This window comes from Manacus vitellinus, unplaced genomic scaffold (assembly GCF_001715985.3).
Source record: "Manacus vitellinus isolate BGI_N305 unplaced genomic scaffold, ASM171598v3 scaffold_41_pilon, whole genome shotgun sequence".
In the NCBI taxonomy this organism is placed as follows: Eukaryota; Metazoa; Chordata; class Aves; order Passeriformes; family Pipridae; genus Manacus; species Manacus vitellinus.
The window spans coordinates 5467248-5488509 of NW_021940545.1; the positions used below are offsets into that span (position 1 = coordinate 5467248).

At 50.3% G+C, this 21262-nt stretch overlaps 1 protein-coding gene across 1 annotated transcript in view; it reads right to left on the bottom strand.

The window, feature by feature from the left end:
• Positions 1–2807: 2807 nt before the first annotated feature.
• ALG9 (ALG9 alpha-1,2-mannosyltransferase) overlaps positions 2808–21262 on the bottom strand; it is a 24552-nt gene continuing 6097 nt past the window's right edge. The window contains exons 8-14 of the mRNA XM_018078679.2: positions 20129–20251; positions 18390–18544; positions 16213–16318; positions 15382–15529; positions 15092–15221; positions 11948–12078; positions 2808–4860 (exon numbers count right to left, since the gene is read on the bottom strand). Of these exons, the coding sequence (XP_017934168.1) occupies positions 4737–4860; positions 11948–12078; positions 15092–15221; positions 15382–15529; positions 16213–16318; positions 18390–18544; positions 20129–20251 (917 nt within the window). The 3' untranslated portion in view covers positions 2808–4736. The remainder of the gene's footprint in view (positions 4861–11947; positions 12079–15091; positions 15222–15381; positions 15530–16212; positions 16319–18389; positions 18545–20128; positions 20252–21262) is intronic.

Consider the following 21262-nt stretch of genomic DNA (forward strand, 5'->3'; position numbering starts at 1 on the left):
TTAGGCAGGAGAGGTTTAACAATGGGAAGGGAGTTGCTGTGACAGGAGGCCCTGGTTGAGAGCACAAGTTCTCACTGACCTTGACCCACTGAGATGCTTTCCTGGGATGGGCCAGGACACCTGAGGGACTGGTGGGATGCCCACACACACAATTTATCTGTATTGCAGCCTGAGACAGCCCCACAGACAGGACCAGCACAGGAAAAGAGCTTTAGGGAAGCTACTGAAATAAGGAGGAACAGCTCCTGGGAAGCACCACGGGAGCACAGAGGAGGGTGGGAGTTTTAGTCCTGAAAGCCATGGTCTCACCTGTAGCAAAAGCCCCAGTTCCTCCCTCCATCCCCAGCACTCTCATCCCGAAGGACCCCGTCTCTTCCCAGTTCTCCTGGAGCACGATGCCCTCTCCCGGGAGCCTGAGGAAGCGGCTGGAGAAGCGATTCCCAGCCGGAGTGGGGTTAACCTGGGCTGATTCCCACCGGGGACCCGCAGCCTTGGGGCTGGAAGGGAGGAACAGGGGCTTAAAAGCGCTGTCCTGACCCACCAGAGGTGCCACCCCGACCACCAGCCTGCAGGGGATGCTGGCCAGGAAGCACGAGAAGCTGGAGGGTCCCAAAAATGCTTGGAAGCTGCGAGGAAACGATGGAAGCTGAGAGGAAATGAACATGTTTTCTGCAGGGCAAGTCCTCCAGATCTCTCCCTCAGATGCCCCAGCCAACATAATTTCTTCACACAAGCACAAGCTCTGCTTCCACATGGTTCCACCTCCTGCCCTCTCACATCTCCTCCACAGTCTCTGTGTCTTCTGCCACCCTCACTGTGGCTGAAAAGCTGAAAAAGCCTCTTCCTAATGCCACTTCTACACAGTCTTTCACCTCTGCCACTCCTTGGAACTCACCAGCAAGGCCTGAGGCAGAGATTTATGGCCCTGCATCACTCCCCTTCTTCATGGGAGCTCCTGGTTTCTGCTTGGTACCCAGTGGAACTGGCTCAGGCCACGTTTCTGGTCTGTCACCTGGAGAAAGGGAGAGAAACCAGCCCTCCCCATACTCCTAACAGCAATATCTATTAGAAGAGAGATGAACATTCCTTTAATCATTAAAAACTGTCTCATTTATCCCTCCTCAGAGCCTACAGCGTGTCCTGGCTATTCAGTCCCTGCCCCAGTTTTACACATGGGGTGTCTGAGCAGCTCTGGGGCTTTTCTGTGCAGCACAGCACTACCCAACAAGGGTAGGGAAGAAGAGCCCTGGGTTCTGGCAAAAAGCTGAACCCAATTCCCCGGGGCAACTCCTGAGCTCACAAAATAGCAAACCAGCCCTGCAAGGGTTGATAAAACACCCCAGAGCTCCAGCACTGCTGCAAACAGCTGCCAGAGGCACAGAGCAGGGGGCAATGCCAGGGGATCCATGCTGGGTGGGTTTGGGATGGGGAGAAGGCTGCCTGACATTGGAGAGGGTGTCCCATTCCCACAGCTGGAGCTTGGGAGGCTGGAAGGGAGAGGAGGATGAGCTCAGGTGGGAAGAAGCAAAGACAGCAGGGGCAGGCAGACTCTGGAGGAGCAGAGATCCCTTTTCCTCACCAGCTTCCCTAGTGAGGAGCCAGGGAGAAAATAATGGATATTTATAAGCAAACCTGTCTCTAAGGCAGCAGTTTCCAAAGTCTAATAATAGGGTTTGGGCTTGTTTATTGTGTGATTCAGCCAGCATTGCATAAAGCTGCTGGAAAGCTCCTGCCTGTCCCGAGAGCACGTTCCCCAGAAGCTGGGAAGGGAGGAAGCCAAGGATGTCAGGGATGTGGGAAGGCACCTGTCCCCAAAACCAGGGTGAAACCCCAAGCCTGCAGATTGTCACCACCACGCCTCGACCAGTGGTGTCCAACCAGACCTGGCAGTGTTGTGGGCAACTGCTCCTGAGCCCACCCCAAACCCCACATCCAGTGGCCCTGGATTTGTTTCCTGCTGACTCAGACACGTGTTGAAAGTGCAGCTTCCCCAGCCAAGGCAGAGGGGAGGGTTGAAAACAGGAAAGGTCAAAACAGCCTCCTGTTGGTCCAAGGGAGAGAACAGGGCTGGGCTGGGCTGGGCAGCACCTGGACAGTGTGTTCTGAGGCAGAAGGATTGCAGGGCTCAGCTCCCCACCCTGCTCTTCACTGGCAGCCTCTCCATCTCCACCCAGGGCAGAGCAAACTCCCCAGAGAATCCCCCTCTGCTCATCCAGGCAGGGCAAGTGCCACAGCAGTGCCACTGGGCACCAGCCTGGGCTGGGGGGGACACAGAGAAGATCGACCATTCCCAGGAAAACGCTTTGTTTTGGATGCAGCTCCACCCTTTGGCATCATCCTCTTCCCACCCATTCAAAAAAACAGGGACTTTCATCCAGGCAAACCTGAGCCAGGCAGGCAGTGCCTGCAGTGTGCTCCTCAGGATGTGATGCTCCCACTCCACAAGTCTCTTTTATTTCCCCAAAATCTTCTTGTTATCCATGGCTTTTTGCTTCTTCTCAGCTCTGCACAGAGTGCAACAGTCCTGACTTGTGAGTGATGGGGAAATGAGGGCAGCCTGAGCATCTCCTGCCCCAAACCTCCCCTGGGCTCAGGCCTTCAGGTGCAAACACCATCAGCAGCCACTTCACCTTCTCATGGTCTCAGCTGGGATTGATGGATTGCCCCTGCTCACTCCCAGGAACCAAACATTTGCTGCACCCCTCTGGAAAGCACTGATCAACTCCTGACTACTGTCAGGTTATCAGTTCCCCACCACCACTCCCAAATTAGGAATCCAACTGGAAAGGAAGGTGGAGCAGCCAGAGTCATTTAAAATGGATATTTACTGCACTGTCTTTTCACATTAAACATGTGGTTCTGAGCTATGACAACATGGAACAGTCACACAAACAGCACCAGAGAGAGGTGCAACCAGTCCTTCAACTGCAGTTGTTTCTTTATTTGATTTAAGGTCGGGGATTTGTTCCTTTATTTGATTTAAGGTCAGGGATTAGCAAGGGAAGAGGCAACAAGCAGGGCGAGAGTTTTGGTTTTGATTTGCTGGCTCTGGAGAGCCCTGTGTGAACTCCTCTGAGGGGCAGAGCTGGGGGGACACCTGGACAAAGACACCACAACACTGATGTCACCCTGGCCCTGACCCCCCAGACCAGCTCATCCCAAACAGTTTGGGGGCTGAAAACCTCAAAGCTCCACATCTGACACTGATGGAGGGTGATGTCTGCACAGGGGGACGTTTCCCTGAAGATGGTCCAGGCTGTCACACACAGTTCCCTAAGTCTTCAGAGCTGGAATCTGGAGCCTCAGCTCCAAACTGCTCCTGCATCCAGGGGGGTGCAATGGGAGGGAGCTGCATTTCCGTGCTGTGACCACCCCATGTTTGTAGACTGCTTTTAGCAGAGCACAATGCCCCCAAAAAACCTCCTCGAGGCAATGCAGGGCATTCAGAGCCTCTTCCAGACTGACCCCAGGCCTTGCTCCTCATCCAGCTCCTCCTGCTTGGTCCCAGCAGTGCCGTGTTGGATCCCAGCCTGTCCTTCCCCCCCTGCCCATGAGACCTGTCCAGCCCTGAGTTTTGCTCCTGAACCAACGTTCTCAGAGGCTCCTGCTTTTCTCTTTGCACCCAAACAGCTCCCCAGCACCTAAATCCCTGATCCACCTGCTCTGGCACTGCACACACTACCCAGTCCAACCCCAGAGCTTGGGCAGAACTCCCTCTCGTGCCACCCCATCCCAAAAAATTCCAGGGATGGGAGTGAAAACAACCCCCTTCATCCAGCCTGGGACACTGCACGTTGGAAAATGGAGACATAACAAGTACAACATTGCTCTGAAGCACATGAGACCCATGTAACACACACTATTCTGGGAAACAGAACTGCAAAAAAAATTATATATATATATATAAATTAATCCTTCTGCTCTCTGGAGAATCCCAGAATTTTTAGGATGCTGTAGTCTAGAATTGAAAGGATGTTACAGGTATCTTGAAAAAATTACTATAAATAGCAAACAAACACTTGGTTTCACAGATAACACAAACACTCTGATCCCATTAAATAGATACTTGTCTCAGTTCCTAAGTTTGGGGGGTTTTTTTCTCCCAAAAGCACAGGTTTATCCTTGAAAGTGTCTCCTGGACAGAGCAACTTCAGGCTGTTTCTCTGTGGTGCACGATTCCTTGAGACTCAGTGCATCTCAGATCACTGTCAGGCAGGTTTGTCCTCTTCCCCACCACTTTTTAAGAAAAAGGAAAATTCCTAAACATTGTTACCTGAAAAAATTCCCTAGGTGAATGAAAGCACTGCTGGAGCAGAGGAGGGACACTGGAGGGGTGGGCAGGAGAGAGAAAGAGAGAAGCTGAGGTTTTCCCAGTGCCAGATTGCAACCTGGAGCAGAGCCTCACCCTGTCATTATTCCTTTTTATTTTCCATTTTTCTCTTTTCCAGGGCAACCCAGGGAGCAGCAGGGATAACACATCCACGGGTGGCTGCTGGATTTTCAAATGGCTCCTCACCAACGTGCTGCTGGGGGCAGAGCAGAGCCCTGACAGTGGGAACTGAGAGCAGAGGATGCACCTTCCCCCCGGCTGGGGCTGCAGAGCCAAAGCACCCCGGGGCAGGTCTTTGCCACAGAGTTCTCAGGAGCCCAGTCTTTCAAAAAGGGAACTGGAGATGGCCTGGGCAGCTGTCCAAGAGTGTCAGCAGGTGCTTTTGGTTTGGCTGCCCAGGTGTGTTCTAGCCTCCCATCTTTTTCCTGCTTTGCCTGGACCTCCTGGATTTCAGGATGGTGTAGTTGGAGTACCAGGTGTACTGCTCAGACAGGAGGGGGATGTAGAACGCTCGCAGCAGCCTCGAGGACCTGGAAAACACAAAGGAGAAAATCATCCTTAAATTTTAGCCCAGTTTCCTCCTCGTTGGCAGGACCAAAGCTGGTTTGTGCCATCACCACACAGCAGCAGCCTGAGCAGTTCTTCCACCATCCACCATCCATTCCAGGAGGATTAAGGGGGAGAGAGGGCAGGAAAGGTGGTGTAATTGTTGAAAGAAACTTAGATCCAAGATATCAACATCCAAAAAGCAGCCAGGGGGCCTTTGGGGTCACCCAGCCAGGCAGGTCCTGCTCCTCAGGGCACTCTGGGAAGGTGCAGAGCTGCATTTCACAGTCACAGGATGTGCTGAGCTGGAAGGGACCCACGAGGACCATCCAGTCCAACCCTCAGCCCTGCACAGGCCCAGCCCCAAGAGTCCCAGAGGATCATCCAAACCCTCCTGGAGCTCTGGCAGCCTTGGGGCTGTGCCCACTGCCCTGGGGAGCCTGGGCAGTGCCCAACCAGCCTCTGGGGGAAGAATTAGATCTCAATTTCCCTGAGATCCATCCTGAGCCTGCCCTGGCACACCACAGCATCTCCTCTTTTCTACCCCACCTTTCTGGCTGCCCATTCCCCCTCCACATGCCTGAGGAGCAGAAGCTTTGCTGGGCACTGGCATTTTGGAGTTTTGCTCTCGTGCTGAGGGTATTGAATTAAGGAGTGCTCCAAAGCCCAGGGTGCTGCAGGCTGCCAGCTCCCACCCCATGCCCTACCAGTTCCAGCAATTCCAACACTTCCAACAATTGGCCCAGTGGAGCACTCGAGCATGGAGGGCTTAATGGCTGCATGAAATTAGTACCTTTCATTTGGCTGCTAATTGCTGGAGCTGTGCTGGCTGGGCACATTGTGAATGTTGTGTGTTCTCTCACTGAGTAATCCAAGAGTAAAACCCAGGTTTAAATGTGCAGTGGAGGAAGGTAGTGAACTGCACTGAACCCTGCAAAGCTTCACAAATTTGAGCAACTTGCTGAAACCAGGGCTGGGGCAGAGTTTTGCTTCCTCAGCACTGCATCTTATCTCTTTATGTCTTTCAGATCGACCTGTTGGAGGATTTGATCTGCAGGGTGGGCAGGGATGGCACAGAGACCCAGGTCACTGCAATCCACCCAGCCCTGCTGGCAGCACAGCCAAGGTTCTGCACATCCAATTCAAGCTGCTTTTTTTCAGGAGAAAGCTGAATTGTGTTTTGCTGCAAGGCAGCACTGGACATCTTTCAAAAACACGGGCCAAAGAACAATGGCAGGAACTGCCACTGGGAGCTGCATCTCCCTGGAGGCTCCCAGGCTTCTTAGACAGCCCTGCTGTGATCCAGCTGAGAACAAGCAGCTCCTGCACCTCCTGCACCTTGGAACCATCCAGGAAAAGCCTGGTGGTACCTGCTTGCATTGGCAGAGCACCTTAAAAATAGTCACCTGCTTTGGTTCTCCCAGGGCTGCTGATGCTCCCACAGCTCAGGGAGTCATGACAGAGCTTTCAAGTCAGACAGGGAACCTTTACCTCCTGTCACCTCACTTCGTCAGGCTCAGCAACCTCAGACAGCAGATGGCACATGGAAGGGGCTGGGATGACAGATGACAGGGAATATATAGAATGTTCTATTTGCATTTGCTTCTAAATTTGTCCCCCAGAGACTGGGATTGTGTGGAGCCTTCATCAGCACTCAGCTCCCAAGCAGCACGTTGGTAGCAAGGCCACAAGCACTCCAGGGGTCTGACTGCCCAGTTTTTTTGGATTCTGAAGGAGTGCAGCACTCCCAGCAGCTCCCAGTTCAGCCAGGGCTGCTCAGTTCCCACTAAGCCCAGCAGAGCTGTTTGGTGCTGAGCCTATTTCTGTCAGAGACCCACTGGACTTGAGGGAAAGCAGCTCAACATTCCTGTTCTGGAAGTGCCACGGGAGCTGGTCTGGGATGGAAGCAAACACTGAGGGAAGGTGTTCCAGCCCCCACTCCCAAATTCACAGCCTGACACAGAACAGCAGCAGCCACCAGGGACAGCAGAGTCCAGGAAGGAGCAGGAGAAGGCAGAAAGGAATGGCAGGAGGAAGAGGTAGGAGGAAGAGGCAGGAGGAAGAGGCAGGAGAAAGCTGAACCTCTGCCACAGGGGCAGGAAGGACCCAGTGCCTCCCACCACGGGCACACACAGGCAGCTCAGGATCAAAGCTCTCTGCAAACCCATGAACGTTTGCACTTCCTCCAGTGCCACATTTTGTACCAACACACACCTCAGAGGCAATTCAAACCATTCCTTACTTCCCCTTGTAAAACAGAAGCAGGGAAAACAACTCAAGTGACACACAGGGAATGAGACAGTCCCTTGTCACACCAGGGTGCTGATGTGCTCCAACAAGGTGACCCAATCGTTCACTTTGCACTAAGAATTTTACTTTTTTTTGACAGAAAATCCAAGTGTTTGGAGCAAGCAGACGGCTCAGCCTAAAGAGCTGGAGAAATATGTGCTCCTCAGTGGGGAGCTGTGATATATTTCCCCTTTTTCTGTGCCAGATTCGGAGTGCTCAGCCAATATAGAATTAAATGGACCTTGGCAAAGCAGCTTCCTGAGGAGCATAATTAGCTGGTGGCTTGGAGTGCTCTCTAATTCAATTAGCAGCACCATTTATCAGAGCCAGCTGAGATTTACATTTGCACTTGCTGACGTCAATGGGAGACTCACAGTGAGTCCCAGAAGCCTCCAGTTCAGCAGGAGTGAACTGAGCTGTTGGGGTCATTTATTTTCAAAGAACAAGAGCTGCAGTTTGGGTTGGGGTGGGGAGGTGCTTGATGGGGTTTTTTTGAGAGCTGCAAACCTGAAATCTCCCCCTGGCAGCTCCCAGCTCCAAGGGACACTTCTGTTCCTCCTTAGCTTTTATTAAAAAAAACCCAAGCTGCATTTTTCATAGGGGTTTTACACTTATTTCACAGGTAGCAAGAGACATTTCCCAACCACTGTGTGGAAGCAGGTGCTGGGTTTGAGGGATGTGTCACTCTGGTGAGAGGGGAAGGGACATGCTCAGAAATGTGAGCACTCTGGGGCACGAAAGGAGTTCTTGATGCAGCTTCACTGCCTCTACAGCCTGTGTGTCTGACCCTGGGAAGGTCTCCCCAGGGATCTACTGGCTCTGGGATTCTCCCAGCTCACTCATTTCTAGCACACAACTTGCTGTTACAGCTGTGTCACTGCTCCCCTGCAGCAGAACGATGCATTTCTCAACTCTCAGACAGACAGCAGTGCCCAAATTTAGTGCCTCAAATCAAAATCAAACCAAGCCACACAAGTGCTTTTGCTGGGATTTCCACACCTGCTCCCCTGTCAGGGCTGCAAACACCTTTCTGGACTGCCCAAGTACTTGTTGCATCCCTGAAACAGTGCTGAGGCACCAGGGATGCCCTCAGAGAACCCTCTGGCTGGCTGGGGTGGCAAACAAAGCCAGCACTGCTGCTGCAAGAGAGGCTGCTGCAGCCACAGACAGACAGACACCAGATCTGCAAGTGAGATTTTCCCATCTCCACACAAGGACAGGAGTTAATGCCTGGCTCTGCAGGGTGAGCCAGACCTTGGCACCTCACTGAACCACCAGGCAGGGCTGCCACTGCCACTGCCCCCCTCAGCTGCCAATCTGCTGCCAAACCTGGGTCATTGGCCCTGCTGGGAATTGCTGGAGCCCCGAGACTTGATGCAGGTTACAACTCAGGCACACTCAGGGAAGAAAACCAAAGCAAACAACACTTGTCTTATTTTAGAAATGCTCTGACGCACTCGGAGCTCAACAGCCCGGCTGGGAACGTTTGCCATGGGAAACCTTTATATGGATGTTGCAGCAAAATTCCAGTACTTGGGTGCAAAACAATGCAAAGGTATTTACCTGGCCCTGCTGTTCTGAAGTTTAAGCTCCTTACCTGCATTGCCAACAAGCTCCTGGAGATAAGTGGGGACCTAACAAACCTTTGGCCCAAATGGGAAACTGCAACACAGGGAGGGTTGAAGGGCAGGGTCATGGGAACATCAGATCCCACTGAGCCCCCCAGTCACTCATCCACCCTGCCTCTTCTCCAAGGGCCTAATTACAGAGAGAAATTAAAATATATGTGACAACAATGATGAGAAATGCAATACAAGGAGAGCTGCTCTCCAATATCTCTTGCTGCTGTGGATGAGCTGGCAAAAGGGGCCTTGACTTTTTTTGCACCATCCAATTATAACTGTGACACCTTTAAATGCCACACTGGCTCGAACCAGGGCAGATCAGGCCTCATGTGGTTTGTTCTCCCTGCTGCTCACTGGACCCTGAGCTGTCCTGGGAAGCTGTGCCCACTGCTGGGCAGCTGTTCCTGCCTTACTGTTCCTCTCCAGGTTCAGGGAGACAAGCTGGGGAGATGTACCTGGTTCTCTCCCCCCTCAGAGTCAGTGATACCCCCAGGGTGAGCCCAGGCCCTCCCAGCCCTTCCCAGGTCTGTGCCCTGGAGCTGCCCCCCCTGCCCAGGTCTGTGCCGGGGCACAGCTCAGCCTTTGGAACTGCAGGAGGTGGGAACAGCAGGGATGGAAATCAGCCCTGCTGCCATGGCAACCTGGCCTCCTCCACTGCTGAAGGCACCACAGCTCCCCTCTGCTCCAGCTGTGCTGCCTCGATAAGGAACAGCCTCGGGAATGAAGGAACGGGAGCAGGGGAGGCTGACAGGTGACACCAGGGCTGAGGATGGGGCTGCCCGGTCTCCTCATCTCCTCCAGGACATGCTCTGCAAACCCTCTTCCATCCCAGCCTCCCACAGATGCAGCAGCTTTTGCCAAGGAGGGCACAGCAGCCAGAATGGTCCCCTCCACCTTCAGATGGTCTGTCACTGCTCAGCCAGGCAGCTGCTCCCCTTTCCCACCTCTCATGTTCTGCCTTTCCCATCTCACCATCACCAGGCTCAGAGCTCTGAAGTCCCAGGATCTCCCTGTGATTCCCAGCTTCCCACAACAAGCTGCTGCTCCACGGTGAGATGATGCCTTTGCTACAACAAGCCAAGGCACCACTTCCAGCAGCAACAGCCACGAGCAGCCTCCCTTCCCAAGGCAGACGTGAAGGACCACACACAGCACTGAGTGGGCTACTGGAGTCTGGCTGCAGGCTTGCAGGGATCCTCAGCCAGCCAGGAACACACTGCTTGGGGATCCTGGTGCTTGGATGATCTAAATGCAACACACAGCATCGTAAATCAACTCAAAATGACTGCACAGGTTCTCAGTGCCAAGCCCGGGAAGAAGTTTCCAGCCTCTTGTCTGGCAGGAAGTGCTTTGACAGCACCTCCCCTGGAAGAGCAGAGCTCCACCACCACATCTACCTGTGTGTTCAGCCAAATTCCTGAGGGCCAGCCAGCCAGGGATGCCTGGCAGGATGCAGGAGTTTTAGCTGTAAATAGGGAAATTCCCCAGTCAAGAAGGAAGGGGGGGAAAAAGAAGGAAGGAAAATGTCAGTGGCTACATGGAAACAGCACTAGAGCTGAGAAGAGAGTGACAAGGACTCAGCTCAGCACTGAGCCTCCCAGGGGATCTGAAATGGGTTCAGGAGAGAGAGCAGTGGTTTGTGGTACGTCCCACACGAGCTTTAATCAAAAATTCAGAGGCAATGGGTGGGGGCTGGAAGTGCAATAACCCAAAAAGCCCATGAGACAGACCAATTCCCTCTCGATCAAACATCAGCCAAGCACAGGAAAAATGAGGAATTCTGTGTTGAAAGAAGCCACAGAGAATCCAGGACATCCTGGAGAAGTCTGTGAGACAGTCAGTCATAGCAGAATAATTCACTTGGCTTTCATCAGGCAGGTAGAACCTCTGCAGCAGAGCTGCCTCTAAAGCACCCCCAGCAAATTACATCCCCAAGGGGTCTTAAGGTCCAAACCAATGAAAGTTTCACTGGAGAACAGCAAGATAAACCAGCTCTAAAAACACACCAACGAGCCTTCAAAGCACAAATGCACATTTAAGGGCACACACTCTGCACAAGGAGTCCTTTGCAAAACTCTCGTGCAGATGCTTCTCTTTCCTCACTAATAAGACTCTTTGGCCACCTCCTTCTCCCTTCCTGAAGTCCTGCCCAAATGTAACAGCAGGGCTCTGGGAAAACATCATCCAGGAAAGGCCTTGCCAAGGAAACCTGTTTGTGTCAGCAGGCTGGGAACATCAGAGCTCCCCTGGGAGCTGCTCCATCATTATTATCACTCCTTCTCTCTGCTCAGCTGCCTTTACCAGCCCCACTCCCTGGAGGGTCCTTGTACTAGGAAGTAAAAAGGTCTCCCACAGAAAACAGGAGGGCACTGACCCCTGGGTGGGTTTTTTACAGAGGTTTTTCCAGTCAGCCCCTCTGTCCTGGTATGACAACGACATGACCAGAGCTTTCAATGGCCAAATAACCTCCCCCTCACAGCTGAGGGTTTCTGTGCTTGCAGGGCTGTATTAACAACACTCCCAGTTTGACAGCCCTGACTTCACCCCCTGTCAGCCTGGAGGAGAGCAAACCCAAGCTCTGCCTCTCACAGGAGCTGCTGTTCAGACACACAGGCAAGTTGTTCAGTGAGCAGCAGAACCACTGAGGGACAGATTCTAACAGGGATCTCTTGCATGGATTTTCTGATGCCTAAGAAAGGTGTGCCCTTGCTGACTGCCTCCTCTCTGTCTGCCAGCTTTCATGAAGGCTGTAAGAGCTCATGCCCTCTGAGACTGACTTGTACCTGCCTCGAGTTTGGCTGAAACAAAGCAGCAGATTCAAAGGTCTGCTGGGAGGAGATGCTGGGAGGAGATGACATCCACCTCCCTTCTTTGGAAAGCACACCAAAAAACACTGCTTCAGCAAGGAGTGCACAGGGAGGATTCTTTTTAAAAATAAGCCTTCTCACCACCCTCCTCAGCTGGTTTCACCCTCTTAGCTCATAAATATTGCAGGCACAAGTCTGACAAAGGTTCCACTGTGGCCAGCAAGCTGCCTTTACTGGAAACTGGACTTCAGACTGGCATTTGTCACCCTCTCTCCTCCCTGTGCACAGCTCCTCCTGCAAGCAGACAGCCCAGCCCTGCCAGCCCCCATCCCCAAACGTGCAGAGCATACCTGGAAGCATCAAGGAATGGCTTGTAGGCAATGGTCACCCACTCTTCTTTGTTGGAGGAATACCTGGGCTCCCTGGGGGTCTCAGTTGCTGTATCCAAGTCCACCAGATAGTGGCATTTGGAAATGTCAATCTGCAGAAAGAAAGACATCCTTGTGCTTTATTTCCTGCGGGTTCCTGGCTCTCTGTGTTTATTTATACAGGCTGTTATGTTACTTAGCAATGGGAAGAGGGTTAAATTTCCAGCAGCAGGGGAAAGGCTTCCTGCAGGACACACGGTAACCTGTTCTGAATGTTCTCCAGCAAAACCTTTCTGGGGGAACACAGGCTGCTTTCTCCCAAGAGGAGCATCCTCAGGTCCCTCTCTGAGGCAGGACCACTGCCAGCTTCTCCTGCTGGGGAACTGTCAAGTCACAGAGGTGGCAGAACCAATTCTGTTGGTGCTTTTCTCAGTGGTTGTCTAATTAGCTGTTAAAGACTTTGTACAATGCTGACTCCACAAGCTCCCCAGGCAAAACACTCTGCTGTCTTTATGGTTAGAAATGTCTCCTGATGTCTGCACTGAATCTTCTTCCTGGTTCATGCCTATCTGACAGCCTCCTGCAAAAGAAATCACTCACTCACCTCATTTTTTCATGCCTTTTACAACCAGTTGCACACAATTCCAGCTCATCTGGTTACACACAGAGCAACATTTGAATACACACAGACCAGGATGGGGTACCCACAAGGGTCACACAACCCCCACAGCCTGTTAACTCTGCAGAGCTCACAGCATTTGAGGGCTTTAGTCTTGTCATCCCATGGCAAGTCTTGTAATCTCCCACAGAATTTGATTGCAAACTTCCTTGGACATGCCTGAAATCACTCTTCTGAAGCACCTTTGGGGTTTAATGTAACGATTTAGGCTGAAAACAATTTAATTAGGTGGATACCAGATGGCTCTGTGGCATCACAGCTCAGTGGCAAATGAAATTACACCCTGGGAAACTCGGCTGAGGAGAATGTTGAATCCACTCCTTGCACTGTGTGAGAAGAACATTCCAGGTCCTGGGAGAGGTTCTGGCTCATTAGCAAAAAGACTCCCAAAGCACTAACCAAGTTTTCCTGTAAGTGATGTAGAGTCATTCAGAGAAAGGCAAGTTACTGCCTCAAGCACTAAGACTAATCTCACATTCTAAATTCTCCCCTAGAAGGGCAGGCACTTAAAATGCCAGGTGAAAGATTTCCCTGGTACAATTCTAAGTGAACAGAGAGCATTCCTAGAAGTTACACTGAAGCCAAGGACAACATTCATCCTGGTCAGAGGGCCAACACAGCACCTGTGCATTTATTTGGGCATTTACACCAGGCTTTGGTGATGCACATTTGGGATGAAATGTTTCCCTGGGCAAAGAAACCATTCAGTGAACAAAGCTGCAGGGGATTTCTAAATCACATCCCACCCTCCTCGCTTCTCCTTTCCTTTTCCTCCTCCCACTCTCCCTTTCTTTGATGCAACTGCAGTGCTGAGTGGTGGGGAGCTAAATTTGGTGCCACCCTGACTAACAGGAGTGGGCACAGCAGAGAGCTGGAGCTCAGGGCACAGCTGCTGCTGTCTCTCACTGGGCTCTGCAGGGCTGCTACAAGTGAAAAGAAAGTGGTCAAAAAAACCCCAAACTTCCTCTGAAGTCAGTTGTTGTCAACAGTTTCAGCTTTTGGGCCTGATCTGCTGTTCCTGCCTGGATACAGTTCTGTAGGAAATAGTGCTCCTCATCTCCTCCTCAGCAGCTTCAGGGACAAATGCACCTCCCTGGTAGGACAAGTGCAAGGCAAGTGCTGCTCAACGTGATTAAGGGAGGAAGAACTGCAAAACAGGATCAAATCAGCTCTTCTCCCCAGTGTCTCATAGCAACAGAAACACTGAGATTTACCCTCCCATTTTCAAGCAGAGCAGGAACAGAGACCTGCACCTGAAACGACGAGATCAGCCCCATTTCTGAAGCCATTAATGGGTTTGAAGCTCCATGGCTCAGATAATCCTCTTGAGCCATTTGTTTTCTCCCCTTTAAATGGCCAGCAGGCTTGTGCTATTTAGATTTACTCACTATCACAGTCCTTCTATTTTCTTTTTTTTAAATCTGGGTGTGCTTGCACTCCTAAGCTCACTCAGCTCAAGAAAATGCCTTGATCTCTTGGTGCTACTGGCAGGTCAGAAGTCAAAGCCTTAAACCCAAATTTAAAATTAACATTTAGTGGCTAATTTTTTAATGTCCCCTTTGGTTGCATGAGGAATAACCAAGTTGTAGGGTGACATTAAGAAACAAGCATGAAACAAAAGTGTGTTTTGCTCCATTAGTCACAGGCTGAGCACCAGCCAGCTGTCTGTGCTAAAAATATGCCACAGTTAAAGATTTCATAAATTAAATGCACTGCAGCAGACAGCTCCTCTCAGGTGGGAACACGCCTCCTTCCCATTCCTGTAACTGCACAATGAGCCTCAAAGAAGGGAGATTCAACCCAGCAGATTGCCAAGATTGAACCTGTTAATTTTAAAGAATAATTTTAAATTATTTTTACATCATTAATATAATTTTAAAATATTCATATGTGTGCACTGCTTTTGTTTAGGTAACACAACACAGACATTAAAAGCATCAATCAGTAATACCAGTGTACATTGTCTTAAATGATTCCCACTGAAATCACTGATGCAATTGTTTCAGTGGAGTTCCAAATTAAGTTCCTCCTTCTCAGCTGCAAATGTGATGAATCCTTCTATATTTAAAAAGACATGAAAGTACAGAGCAAAATTTCAAAATATTTTCTGTGGGGGACTTCAAACTACTCATTCAGTTCACCTTCCTGTGCTCACACACTCTCTGCTGAACCCAAAATTGCAACAACTGGGAACTATCACTTCTTCTGCTTCTTTTCTTATGCCTTTAAATGGGCAGATGAAATGCAAACAGAAAACATTCACATCAATGGGGAAATTTCCCAGGGCTGCAGAGGGACCATTTTTCTCCTGTAACTTCCCCCCAGGAAACAAATTAGGGAGACCCAGCCATGGGCACGATATTAACACAAATTACACAGTAATTATGCAGTTAGGTGAGGAATTACAGAGTGAGGGAAGGAAAAGGAAACGGGAACAGAATCCTCACGTATCGAGATGGCTCCTCCTTGTTCTGGTCGTTCATGTCCGTGGGAATGAGCCGTGTGGCCAGGGGGCCCTGGGCAAAGGGTTTGGGCAACTGGCCCCTGAATTCCGACAGGACGAACTGGAGCTGCCAGCTGCAGGGAACAGGGAAAATCCAGTGACATCCCGTGTGGGGAACACCAGAGGCACAGCCAGGGACACCTGCTGGTGCCAGCTGAGACCTGAGGGTCACCCCCACAACAGCCAGGAGAAGTGCCCCTCGCCAAACCGTGCCTTTGGCAGGAAAGCACTCACTTCTCTGGCAGCAGGAAGCTGCTCGGAAATCTGTGCCACTCCTTCCCCACACACACGTTGACTGGCCTCCCCTCTGGCACCGTGTGGATGCTGGGGTCAGTGGCAATCCTGTGGAACTCTGGGTACAGGTCCAGGGGCCCGTGGTAGCCTGTGCAAGGCAGAAAATCAGAATAAGAGGGGCGTTTATGTGGCTGCTTTGGAAAGCCCACAAAAAGCTCGTTCACGTGTCACTGGTAACTTCCTGAGTAAATGGACTGGTCTGTGCTAAAAAGTGGCTGGATTCTTTTTAGCACAGGTTCTTTATTCACATTTCCCTGCCCTGGCAGTGGCCACCAAAACCCAAAACCATACTGTTGAGGTTGGGAAGGCTCACTGCATGGCTCCCATTCCAGAAGGTTCTTCAGGACCATGCCCAATCCATCTCCATTAAGGACACATGCACCCAATTCCAAGTTTTACATGGGGAAAATGCTGTTTCAAGCATTTGAAAGCTGAAGTATCTGCTTTAATACCAGCCTGGGTACATTTTTGTATCAGTAGAGCTGTGCTGGCTGAAGGTGAGGGGCAGATTTGTGAGTGATGTAATTCCAGTGGTTTATTCATACATATGTATGGATGAATGTGCATGTAGACACACATATATAACCATTCATTAACGGTGATTAAATTAATTAAAGCTTATTCCCCTCCCTGCAGCAATGACATCCCAACTTTTGGAGACTCCTTAGTTTTCCCTGCCGCCGGAATCGAAGCAGCACAACTTGTGCCAAGCCAAAGGCCCAGGAAAGCACAGGGCAGGTGCAAATCACCAACCTCCTGTAAAATACCAACCTCTGAATAAGGCAACAGAGCGGGACAGGGACAAAAGGCCGAAGAGGAAGACGGTGCCCAGGGCCAGCCAGTTGGAGGACACCGTGTAGTGCTCCAGGCGGTACCGCTGGAATATGAAGTGGTAACATTTCTGAGGAGAGAGTGGGGGGAAAAAAAAAAAAAAAGAGACGACATAAAATTACTCCAAAGCTGTTTAGCAAGATCCTGTCTTCCACAAGGACCTTGCAGCAGTGGCTGCACCTCCCTCCAGGTCTCTGCTCTTTGGTTTTTTTGAATTTGGACTCATCGAAACGCACAGAAATTCAGTCACATTTTTTAAGTTAAGTCCAGGGTATTTAAAGAAGTTTTCAGCTCTTTTCCCCAGGCAGGCTTCAGCTGTCAAGTGCTCTCTACCAGTGCTCCAGCCGGGCTGTTCCCAGGTGAAGCAGGAGCACCTTTCAGGCACTGCAGGACTGCCCTGCACAGCCAGACCTCATTTTCCAGCCTGCACTGACTTGCTCTCCAGCACGAGTTCCATGACCCAGATTTCCTGGGTGACCTGCAGTTGTTTACCCTGCCTGCACCAACTCCAGCTCTGAAGTGGACGAAAGGACACACAAAGCCACTCTGAAACCGATAAAGGAAAAGCCTTTTGGGTTTTTTTTTTAAATGTAAAAGCCTTTCTGGGGACACTCAGAAAGAAATACATCCAGTCCTTGGCTTGGGCCCTCCCTCCTGCTCTACCTTTCTGGTTATTCACTTCCTATCCTCAGCTGGTTTCTGTTTCTCTAGTCCTGTTTGCATTTTCCTCATGACAGTCACATCCACGTGGTTTGGAGGAGCAGAGTGACCAGCCTGGACTGCTGGTGGGCAATCAGTTCTCAATTCCCAGCTGGACACTCTATACTGGGCAAAATGTCATCCAGCAGTGCTAAAAAATGCAGGGCAGAAATGCACACTGGATTTTTTCTAAAGCCACGTTTGGCAAAGGTCCTAAACCAGCCCCCTGGGATGTTGTGACAGGCAGAGCCACAAAACTGCTACATCAGAGCTCGGTACTGCACGGGTGCAAGGACTGAAACTCAGCTGGGGGACTGCAGGTGGGCACTGGAACACCAGCAGTGATGGGAGATGAGCAGTCAGGAGGGAAGAGTGAGAGGTTTGAGGGGTGCAGGCAGTGCTGGTGGGGAGCCCAGGACAGGAGTTGCCACTGGAGGAACAGCAGGATGAGGCCAAACAGCAGGAACAGGCTCAGGCAGGGACTAATGGCTGCATTCCTGGGCCTTTTGAACAGGGGAAGATGAATAATTTTGACTCTGGGAAGGTTTATATCAGTCTCTATTAGTGCTTTGCTCTGTGAAGTGCTTCGAGATATTTACTAAACATCCAGTTTTTGGCTCCTCCAAGTATCCAACCCAGTTTCCCAGCACCTAAACAACATCACTTTTCCCTTTTCAAGCCAGTGAAGGATTCACCAGAACCCTACACACCCACATTCCTGCCCTGACCACCAGACAAAGGAGGCCCCAGTGCTGTCACCAAGTCACCAACCCTCATGGCATCTCCTGGGTGTTGTGCTGTGCTGGCACCACAACATCTCAACTGCTCCCCACCAGGAATTCCCACTGGGGATGGGAGAACAACCCAAAGCCATCACGAAATAATCAGTGGCAAGGGAATATTCTCAGCTATTTATCACTTCAGACAATCCTGGATAAGCTGGATGGGATCACCTTATAAAGCCACGAAATTTGATCTGTTTTTGCTGCACTCAGATCCAGAATTATCAGCTGAGCTCATTCTGTAAGACACTCAGGAGGGAAATCCCAAATATTTTTGCTTTTACATCACATCTTACAGAGGGATAATAGTTTTCCACACACTCTCAGTCAACCTGCACAGGAAGGTTGTGGTTTAATGTGTAAAATCAGCAACACTTCAGTACCAGAAGGGCTGAGTATTTTGCTTCCACAGTTTCAACACCTGTCCATGAAATGTGGTTCAAATATTAAACTGTACCAGCTACAGATTAAAGATGATGATCCAAAGCTATCAGGACAGTCCTGAACTGTGTCACAGGCACAGATATTCTGCAGGTGTCCCCAAACTTTGGGAAGCAATGTTAAAAGAAATCAGCTGGAAATCAGGTTTCCTAAAAGGTGTGACCTGAACTAAAACCATGTTCCACTAAAACTTACCTGGAGAGCAGAGAGAGCCACAGCACCAGAGAGACAGATGAGGGGATAGATGGGGAAGAGAAACCTCTCCTCTTTGTGGGGCTGGCTGAAGAAAATCAGGATCCAGATGTACATGGGAGCCAGGGTCAGCCAGTAGGGACGGCCCAGGTTCTGAACTGGAGGAAACAGAAACTCAGCAAAGCAGCAGCAGTACAAGAAATGAGGGGTTTAACCCACTCCCTCCCTCACACAGTCACATCTCACCCTCCAAGCCCATTCTCCAGACCCAATCCATTGCCTTCAGACACAAACACAGCCTGTTCTGAGCACCCACATTGCTGAAATCCAGGAAACATGGCCAAACATCCAGCACAGAATTTTCATCAGGGAATTTTTACAGGTTCCTACAATACTAACAACTCCAACAGATTTAGGAGGACAGAAAATAAGGGACTGCATCACTGAACCCAAGGAAGAGACAAAACCCACCAAGGACTGACAAATCAGGCAGCCAGAAGCAGATCTCCTGCTGGGTATTGTACGTACAAAGATCAGAAAGGATCTCCCCTGGATCCCCCTCTCCCTTTACAAAGGCTTGTTTGTGGACTGAAGTTTCCACAACCCTCATTGCCTCATTACAAAAATAACAGCATGAGAGGTCTCTCAGGCGCCTTCTGCTTAACAGAGGAAATAACTGATTCAAAAATAACAACAATTACCCTGAATTTCAGTCACACTGAGGAGGGTTCTGCACTGCCTGACAATTTGCAGTCCCTTCTCTGCCCCCTTACTACTCCCAACAGCAGAGTTAAGCAATTAAGCCAACGGCATTTCACAGACAATGTGAACAAAGCACTTGGCAGAATCGCTCCCACTGCTAAGCACAAGAACACCAAGTGAACAGCAGGAAATCTTGCATTTACAGGATCTCCTACTGAGCTTTCACTGGTTCCTGACAGTATGTCAGTCATAGCCAAGGAACAGATACAAGCAAACACCCGTTAACACACATTTTCGTGGGGGATTATGATATTGCTGCTTCTTTTATTCAGTAAAAAAATCAGAGAGAGAGCAAAGCACTGACTGGACTGATGAATCTGGAGGCTGCTGCTGACACTTGATGAATCTTCCTCAGGAAAACAGCAGAGAAGAATTCACACTTCCTCTCCAGAGTCCCTTACCAAATGTCATGTGTTTAAACTGATGTCATTTTATTTAAGAAAAAGCCCAACGTGAAGCAGGGAATATTCTGGTTCCTCCTTTTCCTGCTCTCAGTATATCCACACCCCTGGGGACACTTCCCAAAGCATGGGCAGTCCTGCCAGGGCTCAGTCCTGTGAGCTCAAGAGTGCCTTTCACAGTGCCCAGAAGAACCCACTTCAACCCCAAAAACGTCCCCCAGTTACTCCAAAGGTTCCCATTTCCAGCTGCAGACCAGATGGAAACTACAGGTACACAGTTTCTCTCCCCCTTAAGACTATTGAAATGTCAGACTGAGGGTTGGATACACACCCCTTGTTAAACTGCTCTGGGTATGGGTAAATTCAGCCTTGAAAACACATTGTCCTTCTGGAGGTGGAGGCAGGGAACAACCCTGGACTGAGTAATGAGCTCCAGGAACTCTCCTATTACTCCAAAGACTTTTGCTGAGCCCAATTTCTCTCCCAGTAAAGCAAAGCTGCTCTTTGGCAGGCTAAAGCTCTGCCTGCAGCCCCAGGCTGAGGTCTGGGCTGGCTGTGCCTGGCTCTCCCTGCACTCACCATGGAACTTCTGCAGCAGACACTCCATGAGACAGGTCAGTGGCAGCACCAGCAGTGCCAGAATAAAAGCCACGTTGAAATTCAGAAAGCCATTGATGAAGTAGAAGGACCAGGGTTCTGTACCTAAAGGGTGAGAAAAAGGAAAGAAGAGGTTTGGAATACAAGCCTGGGATGACATCTGGATGGAGCAGCAGCTTTGCCCGACTCCCAGAGTTAGTCAGCAGCAATACAGGGGCACCAGAGCATCTCACAACCACACCTGCCCAAGAAACTTCATTTCCTTCCTCTTCAGAAATTATTTTCCTCCTTATTTTTTCACTGGGTCACAATCAATATCAATGTAACATCAATACTGCTCCTGGGTCACAGCTCAACCCAAGAGCCCAGCAGAGTTCTGACACACGATTCACTCTTGCATTCAGGAAGACCACACGAGCAAGGTGTGGAGGTGGAAACCTGTAAAACCAGGAAACTTGACTCCAAATTCATTCTTCCTAATTGCAGAGAAGTAAGAGGGGAGCAACACAAAACCACACAATGCCATACAATTCTGGAGTGACCACGTACACTCAGTGTTGGCAGAAAATGTTCTCAAAAGGATTAAGAAGAAAGAGTTTGCATTCCCACTTCACCCCAACAAAGACTCAGCCACTGAAGCTCACCCAAATGCTAGTTTTGGTACCAACTTAGAGTCAGAACTATTTAAGATACACTTCAAACAGAAGCAAGGCAGCTCTGCCTCCTACCATGACACACTTGGGGACTGGCTGCGAGCTTCCAAGGATGTAAATTCAAAGACATTCCAATCCAACTGTCATTTATTTGGACGCTTAAAACCCTTAACAATGCGGAATGCCAGTTCCTCTCCACACATTTCCCACTCCCTGGGTGTGATTAGCTCAATCAGTCAGTAAATGACACGCGGGGGCTTTAATCACTGCACTGTTGTGACATGTGTCACACGCCACAGCAATTTCCTGCAATCAGAGCCACTTAAAGAAGGGTCCGCGTTGAAATCAATCAGACAACGGCAGAGCAGGCAGGAAAACCCCAACCCTCTGCAGCTCCACAGCCAAACCTGAACCCTTTGCAGCTCCCACGGCCAAATCCAAACCCTCTGCAGCTCCACAGCCA